This window comes from Coenobita brevimanus, chromosome 110 (assembly GCF_032717465.1).
Source record: "Coenobita brevimanus isolate Jiangsu-jjx chromosome 110, ASM3271746v2, whole genome shotgun sequence".
Classification (NCBI taxonomy): Eukaryota; Metazoa; Arthropoda; class Malacostraca; order Decapoda; family Coenobitidae; genus Coenobita; species Coenobita brevimanus.
The window spans coordinates 37,831,055-37,847,877 of NC_137063.1; the positions used below are offsets into that span (position 1 = coordinate 37,831,055).

The following is a 16,823-nucleotide window of genomic DNA, read 5'->3' on the forward strand; positions in this document are numbered from 1 at the left end:
TTGGTGGGGTGCAGTGGGGTAGGAGGGGGTTGGGTAGGGTGCCGTAGGGTAGGAGGGGGTTGGGTGGGGTGCAGTAGGGTAGGAGGGGGTTGGGTGGAGTGCACTGGGGTAGGATCGGAGTTTGGTGGGGTGCAGTGGGGTAGGAGGGTGTTGAGCGGGGTTGGATGGGTTGTTGTGGGTTCGAGTGGGTTTGGGCGGAGTGTGATATTAGTTTGAACAAAGAAGCTATGTCGTTCTTAGTCTGGGAGTTAATGAAGTCTGTTTCTATCCCGTCATCTCGAGAGGATTTTCTTAAGCTGCTTAGTATCGTCTGAAGCCTAGCAAAGAGTGAGAGTAAAAGATGACGTCAGCAGATGGATTGTACTCATTTAGGCCCCGCAGATCGACTCCTGGAGGTGGACAGATGTTTTTATATCTTGTAGACGTTTAATATTTTATTTTTGATACCTCCAGACGATGCTATTTAGCATCAGGTAGCCTAGACTTATGGAACGGTTCAGTGAAATTTTATCTAACCCCACCATTTCGAAAAAACTGATATGCGTCCTCGAACTGAATAAGCCTGGAATTCTCGCATTCCACACATTAGGTGGCGCCACCGCTGCATTGCTGCGGCGAGAGGTGCGAAGGACACCTCTATTTTTACTCTAACTTGGCCTAAAATTGTCCTCTCTGTTTATTTGGAATGCTGAGTCGTAAGTATAGATTAACTTTGTGGAATTTCTCGTCCTTTTGTAGGTTATTTCCCGTAGCTCAGAGGCAGAGTGAGACAATACTACTGCCCTGCATCCTTCTAAAGCATTTCTTCGTTGACGAGCATCGTATTCTAGTGTTAATGTGTTGCCACTGGTCAGAAATCGAGATGGGGAGATGGCAAATGCATTTTTAGACAAATTGAAGTGAGTAAAGTATAGTATTATCTCTCCTGGGCTCCTATGAATCTCTCTCAGCCCAGCATCATAGTCCCCCCGTCAGTTGGACATAGAGTACTCTACAGCATTAAAGGGCTGGCTTCGGCATTTGTTAACCCCCTGACTTTCGGGACAATTCTAGTGATATTCCAATTAAACCAGACGATTTTACTGAGCTGAGAGTGAGTCATAAGATCCTTAGAGAGTTAATATACTGTCAGGATTAACCCCTGCATGATTGGAATAACTTTAGCATTTCTTTACAGCTGACAGGAGGCGACTTGGTCCATCCGAGTGTCATAGGAGTCTGACAAATACGGTAAATAAAAATAACAGAGTGGAGGTAAGGTAGATATTGTAAATTATTCAAAATAAAAAAAAGAGGAAAAATACTAAGTCCTGTTTTTATTTGCTCCCTATACTGTATACTGTATCGTATAAGTAGATATACGATGCCCTTTACTTCTTCGTGACTAGCATTAAACTACAGTCTTATGTATTCTAAGTGGTTCTAGATCGTAACAAGACTTGATTATCAAATTACTATGCATATTACACTTGAACATTTCCTTGTATTTTGGAGATAACACCTAAGGAAAATACAGTAGAAGTTCCAGCTGTGTTCTAGGTATAACCGTGATGGTCGAGTCTGTATAGGTTTGGCCTGCTAACGGAGATGACCCGGGTTCGATTCCTGGTAGATTTAGAGGCATATTTAAAAATTCTTGTGGCTGGTTCGTAGTGACCTGCGACACATATACTCAAGCACTTAGACACACACATACACTAATACACACGGACGTAAACACACACACTAAGACAAACAGACACACAGGGCTTATGTATAAGGGTAGGGCGTGGAAGGTGAGGGGGTTTTATATCAAAGTCCAAAAAAATCCAATTGGATTTTTTGGACTTTGATATAAAACCCCCTCACCTTCCACGCCCTACCCTTATGCATGTCTTCTGTGTATCTGTAGGTGTGTCGTGCATGTGTCTTGTTTGAGTGTGTGTGTGCATGTCTGTCATAGTGGATGTGTAGGGTAGCGTGTGTGCGTGACGTGTCGTGTGTGTGTGTGTAAGAAGACTTTTACCTTCCCCCCCGGCAGTTCAGCTACGTGACTGCCCACAACCCCCGCCAAGCCACCCCACCGGGCAGGCCACTAAGTGACTGCCAAACCACCTCAATTAACCTCTAAGTCAACCGGGAGTCGAACCCGGGTCCAAATGACAGGCCACTATAGACACTGCCACATTTTTAAATATTATACCTCTATCCTCCCGGGAGTCGAACCCGGATCTTCTAGGTGGCAGGCCACCTCTCTACTCACTCTGCCACCACGGCCCCGCTAACGTTGCTGCCGGAACTGGTACTGTATATTGGTTATTTGGTGTCAGTAATAAACAAGGGGAAACTGAACTGTATTGCATATATTAAGTCGCTAAGGAAGGGTTGTTACGATGTCTCCAGAGCCACTTACACTATTTAAGCTAATTTAATCCAATGCTAGTCACGAAGAAGTAGAATATCATGTATCTGGGCCACACTCAGAGCTGGAAATAAGCTTTGATAAGGGGACAGCATCTACCTAATAGGAAAACCCTGGTGGCTTTGGCAAGGATGACTATGAAATAAGCCTGGAACCTAGAGTAGCTTTCATAACAGTGTAAAAGGTGCAAAAGGAATCGGTAATTGGATCTCCTTTAAGGCATAAGTCAAAGGAATAACCATTAACTACACTGATAATGGCTTGGACAAAAGGCCATCACTTGTAAGCTACCTACAGTGGATTTCATAACACAGGCAGCCCTCCTCCTAACACAGGCAGCCCTCTTCATAAGTCTCCCTCCATCTCATCCTCGTTCTTCTCCTCTCCGCCTCACTCACACACACTCTCCTAGATAGTCTCTTAAGCTCCATCCTCCACACATGCCCAAACTGACCTAATTGCATCTCCTAATGGTTTCTATCACAAAGCTGGCAATGTTCCATATGTGGCAAGGGAACTTTTCGTGGTATTTTTACTCCATTAGAGACCTAAGTTTTGAGGGATATCTGTATATACTCACTATATATAACTTATAAAACTGAGTGAAGCTGGCAAAGCTCTCTCTCTCTCTATCTATAGCCAGATGCCTCAGTCCGTAAGGGGTGACCTCATACAAATCGCCTCCATGTCGCCCTGTCCCCTGCCATTTTGCTACCCTCCCCAATCTTACACTCCTCTCTTTCATATACCTATCTACTCCGTCCCTTCATCTCATCCTCCGTCTCCTTGGCCACAAACAAATCGCCTCAATGTCGCCCTGTCCCCTACCATTTCGATGCCCTTCCCCAATCTTACACCTCCTGCCCGATGTACCACTCTGCTCCATCTCTCCACCTCTCACATTCACTCTCATAGTCTGTCACTCTCCATGCTCTCAAGGCCAAACCACCTTAATGTATTTCTCCTAATGCTTTCTACCACAAAGCTGCCAAACTGTTCCATAGGTTACGTGGGAACTTTTAATAGTATTTTTGCTCTACTGTGGGCATTTTATATACACCGGCGACTGAACAGTTTTGAATGAGGTTTGATAAATATATGTGCAACTGCTGAAGAGTCGGGATAACAGGACAGTACTGGGAAAAAAAAAAAAAGTTATAAATAGTGCTAGTATGAAATAGTACTGTTATGGATAAACCTAAGAGAAAAGTAATCAAATGGTAAAAGTAACTAAGGTAAAGGAAAAAAAACTGTGATAAAAGTGACTAAGATGAATATAAGATAAAATATTACATATAAAATGACCTTAAGGATTAGTCTAGAGGAGCATCACCAGGAACCTCCCATAAGCTGTACGAAATAACCCGGCAGTAACAAGAAACACTGCTGGAACTACGTGAGACTAGCATTATGGAGGATTATAAAGTCCAGCCAAGATGAGGCTATCAGGGCTAGTCACTTAACATGGCAGTAAATAGAAGCTGGTACTCAAGCTGTCAACTTTTACAAACTGCTAGAATTCATTATTAAGTAGAAAATTACTGTGCTTATCCACTTACAAGGCATAAGTGATGGAGGTCCTCGTTATCCTTATCAGCGAATACTAAATAGTTTAAGTTCAGTTAGGGGTTTTACACCAGCTGAGTTTATTGACATATCCGTAGACTTTTTACCTAGTTCCATATGCTCTAAAAATACTAACCATATTATAAAAGGTCGAATAAATTTGATATACAACTTTTATTTTAAATTTTCTTACAAGTGTTCTCATTTACAAAGTACATTAGTAGTTATGACGGCAGCATGTTAAGTTACTCTGGGAGGAGGGAGTTATCTGAAAATATATTGAAAGTATATCGCAAAAAAAGTCTCACGTATGTCAAAATATTTCAGATATCAAAGTATTTCAGTGAATTTAGTACAATATCTCCATCTCCAGCTCGCTTTCTCTCCCACTCCTCTCTACCCTTCTCACTCTAGAACAATACGAACTTAAACACACGCTAAAGGAAAACCTGTCTATCCATATATCTATCGCCAGACGCCTGAATCCCGTAAGGGGTGGCCACAAACAAATCGCCTCGATGTCCCCCTCTCCCCAGCTCATACACCCCTCTCTCATATACCTCTCCACTCCAACCTTTCATTTCACCCTCGGTCTCCCCCTTCCTCTCCCCCTGTCCACCTCACATACATTCTTCTCGTTAGTCACTCGCTCTCCATCCTCTCCACACAACCAAACCTCTTCCTTGTATTTCTCCTAACGCTTTCTGTCACATCCACACCACAACGCTCCTTCACTTCCCCATTGGTCAGTCTGTCTCTCCATGTAACTCCACATGCTCCTCTCAAATGACTCATTTCCACTGCTCTCACTCTTGACTTGTGACCTCCCAACAAGGCCCAAGCTTCACTTCCATACGTTAGAGTTGGTATCACAGTACTTTCATGCAGCGATTTTTTTTACTTCCATGTTGACTTCCCTGCTTCCCATCACTGCTTTCAAAGAGCTAGCAATCTTTCTTCTTTGTTGTACCCTTTCAAGCACTTCACCCTCCAAACGTCCATCCTTACTCATCACACTACCCAGTGCTTAAATGTACTCACATTTTCCATTTCATCATCCTCTAACCTCACCGTACATTCTGTGACTTCATTACTCTCGAAGACCATACATAACTTTACTCTTCCCTACTTTCACCTTTAGATTTCGTTCCTTAAGGCCCGTCCAGACGATCGAGCAATGCCCGCGGGCACAAGCGAGCAGTTTGCCTGTTGACGGGCTCACCGCTTGTGCTCGCGGGCAAATGTGTAAATTGCCACGGGCAATTTACGCATTTGCCCGCGGGCACAAGCGGTGAACCCGTCAACAGGCAAACTGCTCACTTGTGCCCGCGGGCATTGCTCGATCGTCTGGACGGGACTTAACACACTCTTTCCTGTTCTCCAACTAATTCCTCTGTAGTTTCCCTAACTCTGTCCATAATTATCCTACCACACACTTTTCCTATTACACTAAAGTCCCGTCCACACGAGCGGGCAATGCCCGCGGGCACAAGTGAGCAATTTGCCTGTTGACGGGCTCACCGCTTATGCCCGCGGGCACAAGCGGTGAGTCTGTCAACAGGCAAACTGCTCGCTTGTGCCCGCGGGCATTGCACGCTCGTGTGGACGGGGCTTAAGGAGTGGATTGCCCACCATAGTAACGGTATACAACTGCCGCCATAACTGCTTCTATCATCCCTATTACATCACCTACAAACACAAACAACAGAGTGGTATTCTATGTGGCTTTGGAGGCTTCATAACAACTCTTCCTTAGCGATTTAGTCTACACATTTCATTTTAATCTTGTTACTGATGCAAACTATCGATATTAAGACTATTAACTGAGTGCGGGAGAAAGCTTGGGTGTAAAGGATAATAAATCGTTCAGGGAAATGTGCTACGAAGTCTCCAACGCCACTTTTGACTCAGACGCTGATGGCTTCTGTGAGTTGCCATTCTTGCTCTCCAGGGTTGCCATCTTGTTCTCCTGAGCTGTCGTCTCTTGTTGCCATCAAGCCATCCAAGGTTGCCATTTGACATCTTGGGCTGTCATCTCGTCTTCTGCTGTTGCCGTCTCGTCATCCAACGGTACCATCTCGTCGTCTGAAGTTTCGTTGTCAAATATTGCCATCCAGCTGAAGAGGGTTGTCTTGTCTTCTGGGGTTACCATATTGTTGTCTTTGGTTGTCATTCTAAGACTGCGGGGTTGATGCTCCGTGGTTGCCATCGGTTTCTGTGGAGGAAAATAATTAAACATATACTTTGTCATATATACTACACTACGAGCACTTGACAACACACACACTGTACCCTACTGAGTCACAGTGGTTGACTCCAGAAAGGGAATGCGGCCAAAATACTTTTCCCTGCTACCTAGTGCTGGACTTGATGGGAGGTGTGATGCTGGCTCTGTCGGTGCAGTTTTGGGACTGGGATGGGTTGGGACTCAGATCTGTGTCAGAGGGTACAGGGCACTGTGGTTCCTCGGCTGCAGCTTCTACCCAATTCCTAACCTGGGGGTAGTGGCCCTGTATGCTGCCCTAGCATTGGGTGTATAATGGTGGGGTAGTTACAGTGCCAAGGTGCACTTGGAGGGTGCCCCTTTAGTTGTCTTGGCAGGGTGCCCTGAGGTCACCGCTACAGCCACTGGCAGCGGCTGGTGGGTTATGAGTCTTTGACCCCCTGGCTGTGAGGGTGGGTGGAGCCTGTGGTCCATCCCCTCCTTTACTCACCTATCATGACTAAGAGCCAAGCGTAAAAAGCAAGCTTGAGAAATCCAAATCGCCCAAGGAGTTCAGAGTGGCGATTTAGAATGCAGGTACCTGAAGGATAAAAGTGGGAAACGGTGGAGACTTTGACCAGAAGGCAGGTAGATGTCTGCCGCTTACGAGAAGGTAGGTTCAGGGGAGGGTCAGTTAGGACGATTGTTGGGAAGGATTGTAGGATGCGAGATGTGAACGTCGAGGGTAGGGGAGCGTGATGCAGACCAAGGGAGACCTGGGACGAGGTCAGCGTGTGACCTCCAGGATATGGAGCTGAATAGGGAGGCTGCCAGAGATCAAACAGCATAGACGGTCTCCATTAGGTGACCAAGGCTGGCACATGCATTCATATTGGAGCCATTATAAACGAAACTAAACGATAACCACCATACATGAGCAGACTCATGCAGACATAGGTACACACGCACGCACACAACCTCATAAATCTATATATCTATCTATCTAGAGCCAGACGCCATAATTCCTTAAGGGGCGGCCGTTTGTCTGAGTTAGGTGTTTTACAGGAAGGAACACTAGCACTCCTCCGACCCATTTGTTGAGAAGTAGGGAGCACATACGTTAGTTATATGATTACCACCCAGCGCTGTTAAGAGTTTCTTAGTTTACAGGAAACCATTTGCCTTGTCACTGAATGTAAAGCCACCTGAAAAGAAAGGAAGGAAGGGGAGAGAGAGAGAGAGAGAGAGAGAGAGAGAGAGAGAGAGACAGACAGACAGACAGACAGACAGACAGACAGACAGAGACAGACAGACAGACAGACAGACAGAGACAGACAGACAGAGACAGAGAGACAGACAGACAGACAGACCACCATCCATTATTCCTACTACCACGGACGGTTTTACTCAGCTTAGGGAATTCCTCTGTTTAATAAAAGTTACATTCAACCCCTCCTATTCCAAAAGTCTGTCCCAAGATACAAAATAATAATAATAATAATAATAATAATAATAATAATAATAAACAGTTGGTCAAGGGGTGAAGGGATTAGCAGGAAGGGAAGTGTATGGAAGTGAAAATACTTATGAACGGAAAGGCATAAGGATTAATGTATGTGTGCATGTTTGTGTATGTGTGCATGTATCCATATTTGTGTATGTGTACGGTGTATTTACGTGGACGGTATGCGTGTGTTTATGTGTATATGGAAATGTCTATAAATGTATTATTGTGTGGAGGTACATATTCTTCCCTAACTGTTCTTACCTAATTGTATCTTTACAGGATTGAGTCAAGCTCGTACTGTTCCATGTTTTGAACCATTCTTATCATACATGTCTTAAAATTTATGAATTGTTTGGAACACATTATTTCATTCGGTTGTGCATTCCACTGATCAACAGCTCTATTTGCGAAAATGAATTTCCTTACGTCTTCATCATGCTTTTGTGCATGTTTATGTGCATGTTTATGTGCATTTGAGAATGTGTATGTAAGTACGCACTGATGTGCATTAAAAATATGTATTACTATATGTACGTTAATGCTGTGTTCGTGTATGTGTACATGCAGATATACAAGTCTGCATTAATGTGTATGCATCTACGTATGTATTATGTACGTATGTTTTTATGTACGTATAAATGTACCTATGCATCAATGTATGCATTTTCATAAGTATTAACCCGTGCACGTACGGGCTTATGTATGTACGAATGTACCGTACAGTACTGATGCATTAATGTATGCATGTTTATATGTAGGTGTATATGAATGTGAGCAGGTTTATGTGCCTATGTAAACAATGTGCATGTGTATAGTTATACAGTATATGTAAAGGCACTTTTGTATGAGTACATGTATGCACGGATGTGTATGTGTGCGTGTACGGACATACTTGTGTATGCACGTACAGTATGTTTATGTATGTATGTATTAAAATATGTATGCAGGGATGACAGTGCTTATTATGTCTGCCTGTCGGTACCTGCACTTATGCTTGTGGTGTTATGTATATGTGTGTTTTTGTACATGTGCACGTGTGTTAATGTTTGCGTGCGTGCGTGCGTGCGTGTCTGTGTGTCTGTGTGTCTGTGTGTCTGTGTGTCTGTGTGTCTGTGTGTCTGTGTGTCTGTGTGTCTGTGTGTCTGTGTGTCTGTGTGTCTGTGTGTCTGTGTGTCTGTGTGTCTGTGTGTCTGTGTGTGTTTGAGCGTTTGAGAATATTTTACTCAGTACGGCAAAGAAAATCTATGAACATCTACAGTATTTTGCGAAAAGGTAGGTTATATACCTAAAATGCTAGAAGTGCCATTGAAACCAAAAAAAAAATCAATTTCTTTCAAACTTAATCAAAAGCAACGTCCACCTGACGTACCAAATACCTGGACGTAGAATCAAGTAGAATAACCATACTCCTGATTGGTGTGGGGTGTGGGGGGTTGTGATGGTAGGGGTGATGATAGTTGTGGTTATAGTGGTTCTGTCCAACTTGTGTTCTGTCTTCTGTGCTCTTGTCTTATCCTCTTTTCTCTTCATCAACTCTTCAGGTTCAAATCAATCTGGAAAAATAAAGTCAAATTACTACAGGCTCTTCAGACAGCTAATAGAAACAGAATATTCTCCATTATAACCATCCCAACAGAATTTTGGAAAATGTAAACGTTCTGCTGCTTTAAGAGTTTATCATTACAACACTAACATTATTTCACTGATGTAGGAAAGGCACAGAAATATTAATGGCGATAATATTGTGGATGGTGGTGGGGCTGGGGCTGGTGGATGGTGGATGGTGGATGGTGGATGGTGGATGGTGGATGGGGGATGGGGGATGGGGGATGGGGGATGGGGGATGGGGGGTGGGGATGGTGGTGGGGATGGTGGTGGGGATGGTGGTGGGGATGGTGGTGGGGATGGTGGTGGGGATGATGATGGGGGTGGTGATGGGGGTGGTGATGGGGGTGGTGATGGGGGTGGTGATGGAGGTGGTGATGGAGGTGGTGATGGAGGTGGTGATGGAGGTGGTGATGGGGGTGGTGATGGGGATGGTGGTGATGGGGATGGTGGTGATGGGGATGGTGGTGATGGTGGTAGTTGTGGTGATGGGGGTGGTGGTGGTGATGGTTGTGGTGGTGGTGATGGTGGTGGTGTGGTGATGGTGGTGGTGGTGGTGATGGGGGTGGTGGTGGTGATGGGGGTGGTGGTGGTGATGGGGGTGGTGGTGGTGATGGGGGTGGTGGTGGTGGTGTTTAGGTGGTGGTGGTGGTGGTTAGTGATGGTGGTGGTGGTGGTGGTGGCGGTTAGTGATGGTGGTGGTGGTGGTGGTGGCGGTTAGTGATGGTGGTGGTGGTGGTGGTGGCGGTTAGTGATGGTGGTGGTGGTGGTGGTGGCGGTTAGTGATGGTGGTGGTGGTGGTGGCGGTTAGTGATGGTGGTGGTGGTGGTGGCGGTTAGTGGTGGCGGTTAGTGATGGTGGTGGTGGTGGTGGCGGTTAGTGGTGGCGGTTAGTGATGGTGGTGGTGGTGGTGGCGGTTAGTGATGGTGGTGGTGGTGGTGGCGGTTAGTGATGGTGGTGGTGGTGGTGGCGGTTAGTGATGGTGGTGGTGGTGGTGGCGGTTAGTGATGGTGGTGGTGGTGGTGGTGTTTAGGTGGTGGTGGTGATGGTGGTGATAATGGGATGGTAGTGATTAGTGGTGATGGTGGTTAGTGAAGGTGGTGATGGTGGTGGTGGTGGTTAGTGATGGTGGTTAGTGATGGTGGTGGTGGTGGTGGTGGTTAGTGATGGTGGTGGTGGTGGTGGTGGTTAGTGATGGTGGTGGTGGTGGTGGTTAGTGATGGTGGTGTTGCAGCTGCTGTTTTCTTGTGTTCCATCTCCTGTCTTTGTTTTCTGCCCTGTTGTCGAGTCTTGTCCTCACTTCTTTTGCTATCCTGGTCAAAACTCATCTGAAAAAAGAACCTGTAATAAGTACTGGAATAATAATAGTAGCAGTTAAAAAAGGGAAAGCACAACTACTAAGAATCAGGCAAATGTATGTTTCACTTTTAGCAGCAACAGAACCTTATCCATTCAATTCCTGTTTATTCAGTTTGTTTTATGTATTTTTCTGACTATTTTCATGGTCGTAAATAAATGTTTTTTTGTTTTAATTTCCCCCCCTTTTTGTTATGTTCCTTACGCCTCATCGACGTTTGTAATGGCGGACTTCCTAAAACTTACTCGAATCTTGCTAGGTTAGGTTTGCTTAGGTTAGGGCAAGTTAACATGTAAGGTGAGGGAGAGGCACTAAAAGGCAACCGGGACGTATATTGGAGAAAGTGTCCGCCATTACACTCAAAAGAGTTGTTACAGCGGATGGAAAATGGCTAAAAACAAGAGAGAAAGAAATTTAACGTGAAAAGTTCATTTACAATCCCAATAATAACCAGAAAAATATAAAACACTATCGGGAATAACTGGTTTGTTGGGGTGCTTCTGCTGTTTGAAGTAAAACGTATGTTAACAGAAGAATCGTGATCATAGCAATACCAATATCAGTAATAACAGCAGCTAAAACAGAAGTAACAATAGCAATAGTAGTAACGCTACTAGCAATAGTAATCAACAGTAATCATAGTAATAACAACAATACTAGCAACAATACCACATTCTACAAAGAACACCAGAACACCCGTACAAACCGAAGTGTCCTTGGAATTCCACAGATTACGACAGATATCGATATAGGTTTCAGAATAAACAGCTAAGTAAGAGTTGCTACGAATCCTCCAATGCCACCTATAGTAACCACAATGTAGCTATCAAACAAGCATAACCAACCACAAGCTTGTCTGGTGGTTTATATTTCGGAAAACACACTAACCCAGTACGACACCTCTTCTCCTGGATTAAGTCCATTAACGTTTACTTACTTGCATATCGGGCGCTATAAGTTAATATATCGTGAATTTCTCAACATATGCTTTACCCTTAATGATGAAACAATGACCCAGAAAAGCAATCACCACACCTTCCTCCACAGCACGGCCCCAGTTCAAACTAAGTCACATTACACCTGTCCTCCTGGCTTAAATTAACCCATATTGGCCCGCGTGCGTATTAACCTTGTGTATATTACGATTCTAAAAGATTTTGTACATATTACTTACCCTTAATGAAGAAAGATGTCCAGGAGAAACCGTCTACCACCTCCCACTCGACAGCACGACCTACACTGAATACCTTAAAGGTGACGTCAGCAAAAATCACCTTGTTTCTCGGATGCCTCCACGTTCGTACTCGAAAACTTAAACAATACGCCTAACCGGCAACTCAACCAGGTTATGAAAGAAAACGGGGGATTAAGAGAAAACATGAAGTTAAAATTGAATGTAAGTTTCAGAGAACGTAAGAGAATGTAAACCTTTGAAAGAACGTAAGTAAATGAGAGAGGATAAACTGAAGAGAATGTAAGTTTAAAAGAGAACAGGAGCCTAGGAGGCAATATGACTCAAGAAACAGACAAATGAGGAAGTAAAGGAGAGTTGTGGATTTGATGTGGATCTGGAGTTACGTGGAGAGACAAACTTACAAATGAAGAAGTAAATGAGCGTTATGGCGTTGATGTGGATGTGCATTTAGGTGAAGAGAAAGACATAAATGAGGAGTGTACCAAGAATATCATGTCGTGGTGGCAAGGATGTGAGTGTCTGGTAGTTGCAACATTATTTCGTTTGATGTCAACTTGCATGTATGTTTGTATTCGTCATGTGTATATCAGTATTATCTACCGTCATAATGCAAAACAAGAAGGAGCAATTGAAGAGCGCAACAGCCCTACACACCAACTGGTCACATGGCTGAACATTCGACTTTGCAGGGTGTCCCTGTACTTCCACCAATCGCCTTCAAAATCGATTTATTTCATCCTTGCCTGTCCTTTGATCCTTCCATCAATCCATTTCAAAACAAAATGAGCTAACTTTACCTTGTCGCCTTGACATTTGACCTCCCCTATGACCTTGACCTCTGGCCGATTATTCTGAAAAAAACGCATCCATTTATCCTTGCCCTACCCACAAGCTTTCCACAAAATTTGGTCCAAATAGGATGAGAACTCTTTAGTTATTTTGTTTTCACACACACACACACACACACACACACACACACACACACACACACACACACACACATTAAGTAAAACATAACAACCGCTCTCGTTTTGCAAGCGCAGTTGGAATACACTCATAACTTACATAATGCCTTCCATTAGCGACGCTACACCATAAGACACAAGCGGTAATTAGTGTGATTGAACGCTAATGTGTGTATTGAGTGGCACCGACGCAGGCAATAGCATTATCTATAACAATGACGTAGGCGTGTTACTGAAGACGATCTGCAATTCCCACACGCATTTCAGACAGGTAAGTAGAGGGGTGCATGAGGAAGGGTGGCTTGGAGTGGCGTAGGGTAAGGTGGAGGAGCACATGAGAGAAACTGGCTTGGAGGGCGGCTTGGAGTTGTGGCTAAACTCATTAGGCGTGGTGATTGGAGTGGTAAGTGAGGCGGAGTACATGAGGAAGCAGCTTGGAGTATTGGAAGGAAGGATGGGCGACGGAGGGTGGTGGAAGAGTACATGAAGAGAGACTTCCTTTTTATGTGTCCAACTCTGGGCATAGACTTCAATAATACGTTCCCTTAGGCCCAACAGCCCTCTTGCATACCCAACACCTTCTCCTTCCACCACCTGGGAACTAATAAACACCGTGCATATTGAATACATGGGGATGTTTTTATGACATGCCGATGGGCTTTGTGAAGTTCGGTTAGGTATGTTTTAACGGGACAGAATTCGTGTTTTTTCAGACAACAGACAATAGAGTAAAGTGGACGAGGAAGTGATTACATGGTCTAAAACGATTGAAGGGTTATTGAGGGAAGGTCATGAGGGAGGGCTGCATGGAGTGGAGGGGTGCGTGAAAGTGGTTATGGAAAGTTATAAGATGAACGGATTAGGTATGCATGTATAGCTGCGGTCGCCTTGCATACACCTAACTTGGAAGGAGAGCTTTGCCACAGCTACACGTTTAAGCCGTAGAAACAGGGTAAATGACAAGTTAAGAGAGTTACGCGAGAGTGAGAGTTACGTGAGTTTATGAGAGTTACGTGAGAGTTAGTGAGAGTTGCTTGAGGGTGAGAGTTACGTGAGAGTTAGTGAGAGTTGCTTGAGGGTGAGAGTTACGTGAGAGTTAGAGTTGCGTGAGAGTGAGTGAGAGTTACGTGAGAGTGAGTGAGAGAAGTTACTTGAGAGTGAGTGGGAATTACGTGAAAGTGAGAGTTACGTGAGAGTTAGAGTTACGTGAGAGTGAGTGGAGGTTACGTGAGAGTGAGTGAGAGTTACGTGAGTTTGTGAGAGTTACGTGACAGTGAGTGGGAGTTACGTGAGAGTGAGAGTTGCGTGAGAGTGATCAGTGTCGGGATGGGAGAGAGAAGACAAGTATAGCCCACACAGAACAAGGTGAAGGGAGTAGGTTATGCTGGGATAGGTGTTGTGTTCTTGCTAGGAGCTGTCGTTCATGAGCAGGGACAAGGGGCACTGGAGTTCCTTTTGTCTAGATCACCTCCTACAAGATGTGTAGTAGGGAAGATGTTGTTGCTGTTGTAAATAATCACCACCAACATCATTATCGTTATCCTTCTCATCATAATCATTATCATCATCATCATCATCGTTGTTGTTGTTGTTCTAAATAATCTCCACCACAATCATCATCATTATCCTCCTCCTCCTCCCTATCATCATCATCATCGTCATCATCATCATTCCACCCCACTGCTTCTGCTAACACCACCACTACTACTGCTACTACTACTACTACTGCTATGGCTAAAACTATGACTCTAACGTAAACCCATTTTTTTTTTTTTTCATTCTAAATCGACAACATGGAAAACAAGAAAAAAAGTCATAACATCATTACAACTACAACTACAGGACACGAAAATAAGCCATCTTGAAATATACTGAATAAACACCAAGAGAACTAAAACACAAAGAGAAAGGACGAAAAGAAGAGAGAGAGAGAGAGAGAGAGAGAGAGAGAGAGAGAAATGAGGAGTCGCAAAGAAAACGGGACAGGGAGAAAATAGAGCCGGAAAAATATAGCGACAAGAGAAAAGAAAGTTGGAGATTCCGGGCAAGACCACCTCGGCAAAATAAAATGAGGAAGGAAAAGGCGAAAAAAAAAGTGAGAAAAGGAAAGGCAGGAAAGCAGAAAATTATGAGGAGGAAGAAAAAGGAAAAAAACAGGGAGACAACAGGAAGACAACAGGCTTTTATAATCCCCTCCCAGCTAAATACTATCGTCTGTTTTTAGCTGGCATAGAGTACAGGAGTTGTTCCGGTCATGATAGGGTTAATAGTGCCCGTATTAACACTCTCAGGCTTCTATATTACCATCGTCTAGCACATGTCAGAATAAAACACTATAATAAACAAAACTACACGAAACTTAGAAATGGAGAAGGAAATTTACAACAACGAAATATAAATAAAAAATGTAAAATTTAGAAAATGGAAAACAGAAAAGGGAAGACTAAGTTATTCAGCGCGATTCTTTTCCTTCCTACAATTTCAATGAATAGAATCGCCTGGGTGCAGCTGGATACGATTCCCCGCCCCCACATTACCTGGCTAATTACTTGTCAGGTGCAGAGAGAGAGAGAGAGAGAGAGAGAGAGAGAGAGAGAGAGAGTACAGGTTGCCATGGTTACTCAGGTGGGTCCTAGGACGTAACTCAAGTCGGTCACCTGGGGGCATGAGTTGGCGATTTGGGGAGGTAGTTTGTTTTGTTTTGTCTTGCTTTCCTTTATTGTTTTTTTTGCTTTGTGTCTATCACTGCTTCACTGGCGGTTTGTTCTTGTTTACTTGGAGAAAAAGACTGAAAGCAGAACAACTCTGTGTGTGTGTGTGTGTGACATTTATATGTGTGTGACATTTATATGGGTCACGTAACCATTCACACATCATTCAAGCCCCCGGAATCCTAACCACCTGCAGTGTGTGTGTGTGTGTGTGTGTGTGTGTGTGTGTGTGTGTGTGTGTGTGTGAGTGTGTGTATCAGGCTGTCAGTCAAAGAATCACGCAAGTCAGTTTCAGACAGTCCTAGTCGAAATTCCTCTCCCTTCCCCTCCACTCCCCTCCCCTCCACTCCACTTAAATCTCATAATGACATCCCTGCCACTAATTATTCGCAATCTGGGATAATTATAGAGACGAATAATCTAATAATCACCCTCCCTGTTATTACCAGGAAGGATGGAGCTTTCGTCAGTTCCATCTCAATTCTGCTCAGTCTTTTTGTACGATGGGAGAGTTCGGGTTAGAGTATTTTTTCGAGTACTTTCTTAGTTATTATCTTATTTCTTTAATCTTGCTACCTCCGGACAATTTTCTTCAGCTCAGGTAAGATCTCTCGTGCTGAAGGGGTATAAGGAAGGATTTACCTGTAATTAGGATAGTTTTACCTGTCCGGAATCAGATCGTCTAAAGATGGCAAGAATATAATAATGTCATCATGCCGAAGTGGTTAATTGATCGTGCCGTGAGGGGAATTATGCGTTTGTGTAACATTTTAGGGAAAGTATAATAATAATATTAATAATAATAATAATAATAATAATAATAATAATAAATAATCTATCTATCTATCTATTGCCAGACGCCATAATCCCGTAAGGGGTGGCCATTTGACTTTGAGTTATTTGTTTTACGGGGAGGGGCGCTAACCCTCCACCAACCCACTTGCTGACACGTAGGGAGCACGTATGGTTTGGTTATATGGTTACCACCCAGCGTTGTAAATGGCTTCTTGGCTTACAGGAAACCATTTGGCTTGTCACTCAATGTAGACCTACCTGTAAAGGAAAGAAAAGCAAATAGAAGTGACGGGAAAGATGGGAGAAATAGGAAGAGAGAAAGGCAGGCACAGAAAAAGAATGATAAAGGCTAAGGAAGAAATAGGCAGCACTACATCAAGTGAGTGGATGATGGTCGCCACCACCTATAATAATAATAATAATAATAATAATAATAATAATAATAATCTAGTAGTGGAAGTAGTATTAGTAGTAGTTGTAGTAGTCTCAGTAGTAGTAGTAGTAGTGGTAGTAATAGC

At 43.8% G+C, this 16,823-nt stretch overlaps 1 protein-coding gene across 1 annotated transcript in view; it reads right to left on the bottom strand.

Annotated features, from left to right (window-relative positions):
- Window positions 1–5,960: 5,960 nt before the first annotated feature.
- The window catches only part of LOC145417550 (ras-like GTP-binding protein RhoL), a 32,245-nt gene continuing 21,382 nt past the window's right edge, over window positions 5,961–16,823 (bottom strand). Inside the window, exon 6 of the mRNA XM_080286258.1 lies at window positions 5,961–6,182. Within this exon, the coding sequence (XP_080142384.1) occupies window positions 5,961–6,182 (222 nt within the window). The remainder of the gene's footprint in view (window positions 6,183–16,823) is intronic.